The sequence below is a fragment of the Chrysochloris asiatica genome, unplaced genomic scaffold, assembly GCF_000296735.1.
Source record: "Chrysochloris asiatica unplaced genomic scaffold, ChrAsi1.0 scaffold00022, whole genome shotgun sequence".
In the NCBI taxonomy this organism is placed as follows: Eukaryota; Metazoa; Chordata; class Mammalia; order Afrosoricida; family Chrysochloridae; genus Chrysochloris; species Chrysochloris asiatica.
In genome coordinates, this window is record NW_006408540.1 from 24,514,780 (window position 1) to 24,523,202 (window position 8,423).

Genomic DNA, 8,423 nt, shown 5'->3' on the forward strand with positions numbered 1-8,423 from the left:
CACTGCTGGCCAACCAGGTCTCCACCCGGGTTCACAGGAATCTGTTGAATGTTGTAGGGCTTGGCTCACAGCTTCATTGCTGTTTTTCCCTCACTTCCCCTTATCGGTGATGAACGTGGTCACCAATCAGAGCGTGTATTCCCATTGAATCTTAATCTTGGAAGGGGGTTTGCCCTGAACACTTTCCTTAATATCTCCTGGGTGAGCAACTTGCTTGTTGTTCCCATGATACCTTATATGGATATATTTATGTAATACTTGCAGTCTAAACACACCAGGAGTTCCTGGTGTGGTGCTGTGGGATAATGCATTGGACTGCAAATTTGGTTTGAACCACAAGGTTGGCGGTTCAAATTCACCAGCCACTCCTTGGAAGCCCTGTATAAGGTGCTGTGAGTTAGAACCAACTCGATGGCACTCAACAACACCAACAAACATTGTATATTATAATAAAATGTAAAATGTAAGTATTTTAATGATTTCAAATATATAACTATATCATTGCCGTTGAGTTGATTCTGATTCATAGCGACCTTTTCTCCTGAGTAACTACTGGTGATTTTTAGCTGCTGACCTTGAGGCTAACAGCTCAATACCTAGGCCACAGTGCCAAAGCCTCAGAAATCCTTAATGACAGTGGGTTTGGAGTAGCACTGTAGGATTAACACTGGATTGCTAACTGCAAGGTTTGAGAGTCAAATCCACCATCTATTTACTGTTCAGAAACCCTATATAGGGTCGCTGTGAGTTAGAACCGACTTGATGGCACTTACCAACAATGTATAAAATGTAAAAATATGTTGTTAAGTGTCATTGGGTTGGTTCCTACTCATAGTGATCCTGTGTAGGCTTGCCAAGGAGCAGCTGATGGGTTTGAACTCATGATAGCCTTGTCTGTGCACAGTAGAACCATTTTAAAGACTGTGACCTTTTGGAAGCAGATGCTAGATCTGTCTTCAAGATACCTCAGGGTGGAGGTAAAATTGGTCAGTTTTAATCTATGAAAATTATACCTCAATTAGTTTGATTTTAAAGTATATTACATACTTACTATTATTGGAACTGAACAAAGTATATATACACTTCTTAGTTGCTTTCATGACTGATAGCAATACTTTTATTTGTTTTCATGGACTAAAATTGGCTAGTTTCAATAAAGTATTCACCTATGTAATCATCACCATTAATGTATAGAACTTCTCCATCATTCCAAAAAAGTTTCTTGTTTCCTATTGTAGTGATTTCCCAACACCTTCACTCCAGCTTTCTAACATTAAGGATTAGTTTTGCTTTTTCTAGATGTTCATGTGAACAGAGTCATATAATATATGCTCTTAATTTGTTTAGACAGTCATCTGTTACTGAATATTTGGGTTCTAGGTTTTGACTGTTATCAATAAAGCTGCTGTGAACATTTGTGTATAGTGTTTCATTTTGCTTGGTTGTAAGCATCGGGAAATGGAACTACTAAGTGATTTAAAAAGTGTATACTTGGCAAACTTCTCTTCCAAATGGTTGACATTTCGATTTTACATTTATACTAGCAGTTCTAGAGTATTCCAATTGCTCGGAATCCTCACTGGCCCTTGGTATTATTGTTTAAATCATTCTCATGTATATACAGTTGTAATATAAAAATTTAAACAAATATTTGTATTTCAAGTGGCTAAAATTAAGGAAAAGTTTAGAGTTGGATGGTGGTAAGCTTTTTGTTATCTTTAAATCTGGATAGTCTAAAACAGCGCTACTAAAGATTTTATATAATGGACATTTCAAAGCAATGTAAAAATTGCATGCCATATATTTCTTTTCAGTCCTATTATAGTTTCCAGCGAAGAGTAAACAAATAGTTCCAATTGTTTAGTAGAACATATGATAATTTGACATTTCACTTAGTTTCAAATAATATAACATAACCCATATTTTACCTATAAAAATTACATGTTTAGAAGGTGATATATATAGGAGCTCTGGTAGCATAATGGATTATGAGACGGTCTGCTAACTGCAAGGTCAGCAGTATGCAACTACCATCCACTCCATGAGAGGAAGATGAGGCTTTCTGTTCCTGTAAAGATTGATAGCATTGGAAGCGCTATCCAGGATCACTGTGAGTTGGAACCAGCTCCATGGCACGCAACCACCATATACATGATAAACACTGGACTGCTAACTGCAAGGTCAGCGATTGAAACGCACCACCTGCTCCTTGGAACCTCCTATACACGGTCATCATGAGTTGGAACCAATTCAACAGCACCTAACAACAGTAACAACAGCATACTTAAAAAATATATATATAGGGAAAAAAACTTTTAGTGATAAAGATAGCTATCACTCACTGAGTACTAATGATGTGTCAGACATTATCCTAATAACACATAAAATATGTTTTATATACATACCTTTTGCCATCAAGTTGATTCCAACTCCTACAGCCTTGTAGGAGTGTAGAACTGTTCCTTAAGGTTTCTGAGACTGGAAATCTTTATGGCCTCATCTTTCTTTTGCAGAGCAGCTGGTGAGTTTGAACTGCTACAGTTAGTAGACCAGTGTCTATCCCACAGCACCACCAGAGCTATATATATATATATATATATATTAATACATATTATTTCCATTTTATAAAGATGCCCATAAAGCACAGAGATATGAATTCCACTGGGTTAACAAATAATAGTATGAATAAATTGATAAAAGAGTGACTGAATTAGATAGGAGGAAGGATAATTGAATAACAAAGTTAGGCCTGTTTTTTGTTTGTTTAATTATATGTCATACATAGAAATCTTGTAGCTTTACTTTGATCACAGTGGGGTTTTGAAAAATTGTTTAAAGAAATGACTTACTCTTAATTTTTCTATTGCTGTCATTGTTAAGTGCCATCGGGTTGGTACTGACTCATTGCAACCCTATGCACAACAAAATGAAACACTGTCTGGTCCTGGGCCAACCTCACAATATTCTATAGTACGTTATAATTTAACTTTTAGATTGTTTTAGTAATTTAGCTATGTATCTGTGCTTTATGGTCTTGAGTGTTTGTTATTAGTATAGAAATAGAACGTTCTCAAATATCTGCCATCATAAGGATTTAAATACATTTGTTATGCTGCTATAGATTGAATTGTATCCCACAAAAGTGTGTCACTGTGAGTCGGAACTGACTAGTTGGCACTTAACAACAACAAACCTGTGGTTATAATCCCATTTGGGAATGGATTATCTTTGTTATATCAATGATGTAACTAACAACAGTGTAGAGTGTGTTTTAAGCCAATTGTCTTCGAGATATAAAAAAGCAGATTAGGATAGAGAAGTAAAGAGATGGGGGAGATAAATGGCAAGCCTTAAGTAGCTGAGTGAGCAACAGATGTTAGTTGAGAGGAGACAAGAAACTTCCCATAGAGAGGACAAAGAGAGAAAACCTCCTCTTAGAGCTGGCATCCTGAATTGGGACTTGTAAACCATGAGAAAGTAAACTTCTGTTTGTTAAAGCCATCCACTTGTGGTATTTCTGTTACAGTAGCACTAGATGATGACATATACTGAGTAAGGACAAAAGTCACAGATAATGCAATTTTACCACAGTGTCTGATGTGTGAATGACTTAATGAAATTTTTGAACTTTTTTTCTTCCCAGGAAAGTTACATTCAACAGAAAAAGGAACTATGGGGGATCTGTATATTTATTGCAGCAATTGACCTAGATGAGATGCCATTCACATTTACTGAGCTACAGAAAAACATAGAAACCAGGTAAATTTTCTTACATAAATATGGATCTCTACCATTAAACTACTTTTTGACATTACTCTTTATAGATATAAGAGAATTGTAACAGTTGATAAAGTAGACAAAAAAAAAGCAAAGATTTCTTAAAAAGTAGAATATTACACTACATATTAAGAACCTTATGAATATAGTTTGTGCCTCTCTTAAAGAAATTCAGGAAGTTTTATTTAAACTGAAGATTGTTTTAATAAAGTCAATAATATAATTACATACTTTTTGAAACTGTATATTCAGTTGGCTATCTAACACAACATTTGACCCAATATAGTTGGCCCTCCATATTCATGAGTTCTGCATTTATTAATTGAACCAATTCACATATTCAGAAAAAGAAAAATTCCAGAAAGTACCAAAAAAAAGGAAACTTGAATTTGCTGTGTGTCGAGTACAGTGCTGAACACGTGTGAATGAAGCAATGTGCAGGCGGACCCCGTGAAAACCGCCTGCCATTTCACAGCTCCTCTGTCTCTCCAGCACTCACTATTGGAACATTGTTCACCTCATTCTTTGCTACTTGTGTTGTGTGTGACCTTTGTTTCCCTGAAAAAATGGCTCCTAAAAAGCAATTAAGTAGTCAAAGCAATCCCTCAAAGGCTAAGACAGAGCTTAAAGTGCAATTTACAAATCATTTGCATTATGTTAGGTATTATAAGTTATCTGTTGTTGTTTTTAAGTGCCATCAAGTTGGTCACTCAGAGTGACCCTGTCAGTTTATTTAGGGTTTCTGGGGAGCAACTGGTAGGTTTGAAACACAGACCTCATGGTTACCAGTGCAGTGCTTCTCCTATGTTATGACACATAGATCATCTAGAGATAATTAAATGTATACAGGAGGATGTGTATATGCAAATACACATCCTTGGATTTGGGTTTGGTGGTGAGAACCTGGAACCAATCCCCTACACATACTGAGGGATGACTGAAAGTACTTAATGAATGTTCTTGAGTTTATAAGCCTTACAGTAGGAGTTTACTATTTTTCTGCCCTGATAATTCATGAGCTTTTTCTTGAGGAGTCTTCTGAACATCTAGTTTATATAATTTAATCAAATAAGTAGCTGTTTATATTGTGTTGTGAATAAAGCCATCTGGAATTAAGCATAATTGGTATCTTATTTGAATGAGATAAATTAAATCATTACATTTCTATATATTTGTGTGTGTGTGTATGTATACAGTCAACTTCTGGTGTGTTGCTGTAGGAAAAGCACTGGACTTCTAATCTCAAGGTCAGCAGTTCAAACCCACTAGCTGCTCCTCTAAAACCCTATATAGTACATTATGAGTCAGAATCTACTTGACGGCACTTAACAACATGTTCAAACAACCTCTCAGAGATTTCTTAGTTTATTAAAGAAAATAACTAAATCCAAATAGTTTTATTTTAATTTAGTTGAAACAATTCTGAATGTAAAAATAAATTTCTGCATTAATTTATTCATTCAGCAAACTTTTTATCAGCCTTAAGGATAAATCTGAAAAGATACCGATTTTGGGGGTTAAGACAGACTTTGAGTTGAAATCTGTGTCATGGTATAAGCTGTACAACTTGAGACTGATTGCCTAACATGGTTGAGTCTTAGATTCCTCATCTGAGAAATGAAGACTCTAGGTGTTACATAGATGCAGGAGAATGGGATCCTTTATAGTGGATAGAGAATTCGGTTGCTGAAAGAGTCAGTGCTTGTAACACCATATGCTTTGACCAAATAACAGTCTCTTTCCTTCTAAAGCCTTGCACCTCCCACCCACCTACCCCACAAAAAAGAAAACAGAAAACTAACCAAAACAAGAGAGGATGAAAGGGAGAAAGAAGAGAGGGAAGAAGAGAGAGAGGGAGAGAAAACGTTAACAGTGGAGATGCTTATAGCACGGTGCTAGATTTTAAGGATATTTATTGTTGTTGTTATGAAGTGCCACTGAGTCGGTTCCAACCAGTAGCGACCCTGTGTAGAATTTCCGAGGAGTGACTGGTGAGCTTGAATTGCTGACTTTGAAGTTCACACAGCTTTGAAGCCTGGCTCATTAACCCACAGTGCTACACCTGGACTCATATAGTTGTATACAGGCTGTTAAATAAATATGACTGAAATTTTTGTTATCTCAGATTGTTACATTTTTTTATCTATAATATGAAAGAATTTTCCTGGTAGAGTTTTTCCTAACTTTTTCTCTTGAGTATTCCTAGAGCAATGTGTTTTTACATATTTACTGTAATGATTGACATATTAGATATGTCAAATCTATCTATGATAAATGGAGTAGTATGTTTGATACAGTTTTTCCTTAGACTATCTCTTCTTCCTTTTATAACTATCCAGGAATGTTAACTAGGCCACTGCTTCTCAAACATGCTGTGGTGAACCTTCAGTTTCTGAAGACAACAACAGCTAATGAATTACAGGGAAAATAATAAAGAAAGGACATGCGAAACTGTAGCCTCAAGTTTTTTTTTAGATTCAGCAGGCATACAGTGCTGTCTAATTGTCAGGAAAGTTTCTTTCTTTTTTTCCATTCAATTAGTTCTTTTTAAATTTTTAAAAAGATTTTTATTGTTGATTGAGTGAATGTTTACAGGGCAGATCATCAGTTTTACATTCAACAAATCATACATCTTGTTTCATTACAATGATTATAATCCTCTCCATGTACCAGCAGTTAATAGTATTTCTCTCTATTCACTTTAGCTTTTTTAAAAACAAACAAACAAACAAACAAAAAAAAAAACCACTCAGGCATATATAATAATTTACTCCTCCAAGGGCCACATTCTGCAAGTTTGCCTCCTGGCTGCCAGCTCTCAGTCCCTCTCTTCCCATGAATCCAGAGTCCTCAGCCCCTCCCCCTCTCATGACCCCATGTCTTTCTCACTCTCCCCTTCTCATGACCCCCTCTCAGACAGATGTCTTTCCCTTTCTCCCCCTCTCATGACCCCATCTCTGGCGTTGCTGCTTCTCTGGATAAGGTCCCGCATTCTGCTTGTGTTCTTCTCCCTTGATGGTCTTAGAGTCCTCTGTTTCTAGACTGTAAGATTAACCACTCACCTGTTTTTGTTACAGAACTTGTACCTTTACAGTTGTGACAGTCGCAGTTATTCAGGATAACAATTATTCACTATTGACTCATACGAATCTTATCTCCATCTCTTTTCACCAGACCCATCTAGACAAGATGAAAACTCTTCAGTGGGGACTCTTTCTCCCCACTCCTCCCCATACTCTTAAACTAAACTCCCTCTTGTCACTTCATTCCTTTATCACCCCCTCATTTTAAGTAGCCAATGTCTAAGTTGCCTGCCCCTAACTACCCAGTGTACAGAGGGGATAGCATTGATACTTGATGAGAAGACTCCTTCTCTCTCTGTTGGTATTTAGAGTCAGTACCTCCATGAGTATAGGGCAGGTTTATTAAATTGTAGCAATTTACCCTTGTTTCCTTTATCAAAAAAAAATTTTTTTTTTGTAATCTTCCTCTAGTCGAGTTCTCATCAACAAGCCATCAAAGGTAGGTCAAATGGCTACTGTCTGCAAGTCTGGGTGTTCTTGTGCATCTCCCCTCACTTCGTATCAGCTGGATGCTTCACTTTCAGCTCTAGCCCTCTGTGGCTATGTCCTTGTCTGTGGGCTCAGGTGTCTCCAGATCTCACCACACTCTGGACCAATCAGCCTTTCCTCTTATCTCTCTTCTCCAGGTCTACGGGAGTCTATGGACTGTGGTTGAACTCAGCCCATTTCTTCATTGCTGTCTTTGCCCCTTTTTCACTCACCAGTAGACCAGTGTGGTTGCCAGCAAGCTTACATGCCTGTTGCTGTGTTCCCTTTGAATTTCAATCTTAGAGGGGAGTTTGTCTTGAAGGAACTTGATTGCTTGCTTTGATGGCTTCCCGGCGAACACCTTGTTTATTCTTGTATTAACCAGTCATGCTGATATTTTTGTTTTGGGTTTTTCCTGATGATCTTTCTTTGAAGATGTATCTTCTGTTGCTCTAGCTGTTCCAGGCTGGCCTGCTTGTCCTTTCTAGTGGGAACGTCCCACCTCAGAAGGTTCTGGATGGGACTCCACGTAAGGTTCTATACTCTACAAAGGCTTTGCAAGAGGCCTATTTCACTGGACAAGTTCTAGAACCCCTTTTAGGTATTCCAATCAGTTATACGCTGAAGACAGGCTTACAAGTTTCTCTAATCATGCTTCCCAACATTCCTTTCTATTTCATTCAAGTGTCTATTTTACAGTAGTAGGCAAGGGAAACCATTATTCATAAGACAGTCAAGCATTTTAGTATTATTTCCCCTCTTCAAACTATGCATAAATCCCTGTATCCCAGAGCCCTGTTGTTCCAAGGTTGAGCATGCCTTACTATTTACCTCTGTCCCACTTAGGCCATGCAAACCTGTCGCAGTGTCACCTTATCTATCTTGTTTCCGCCTCCTCCCCTGTCTTGTATTGCCCTCCCCAACAGCTGAACTAAACCCTCCACTCCAATCCCTCCATTGTGGTTACCTTATGTTCCATTAACTCCTACCTCCATTTGAAACAGTCTATTTTATCCTGTAATCTACCTGACCTTCCTACCACCTGGATCTCTGTTCCTCTGTGTTTACCTTCTTTCACATTGTAATTGTTTTGAT

At 37.5% G+C, this 8,423-nt stretch overlaps 1 protein-coding gene across 1 annotated transcript in view; it reads left to right on the forward strand.

The window, feature by feature from the left end:
- The window catches only part of RB1 (retinoblastoma 1), a 250,862-nt gene that overhangs the window by 39,271 nt on the left and 203,168 nt on the right, over positions 1–8,423 (forward strand). Inside the window, exon 3 of the mRNA XM_006837641.1 lies at positions 3,644–3,759. Within this exon, the coding sequence (XP_006837704.1) occupies positions 3,644–3,759 (116 nt within the window). The remainder of the gene's footprint in view (positions 1–3,643; positions 3,760–8,423) is intronic.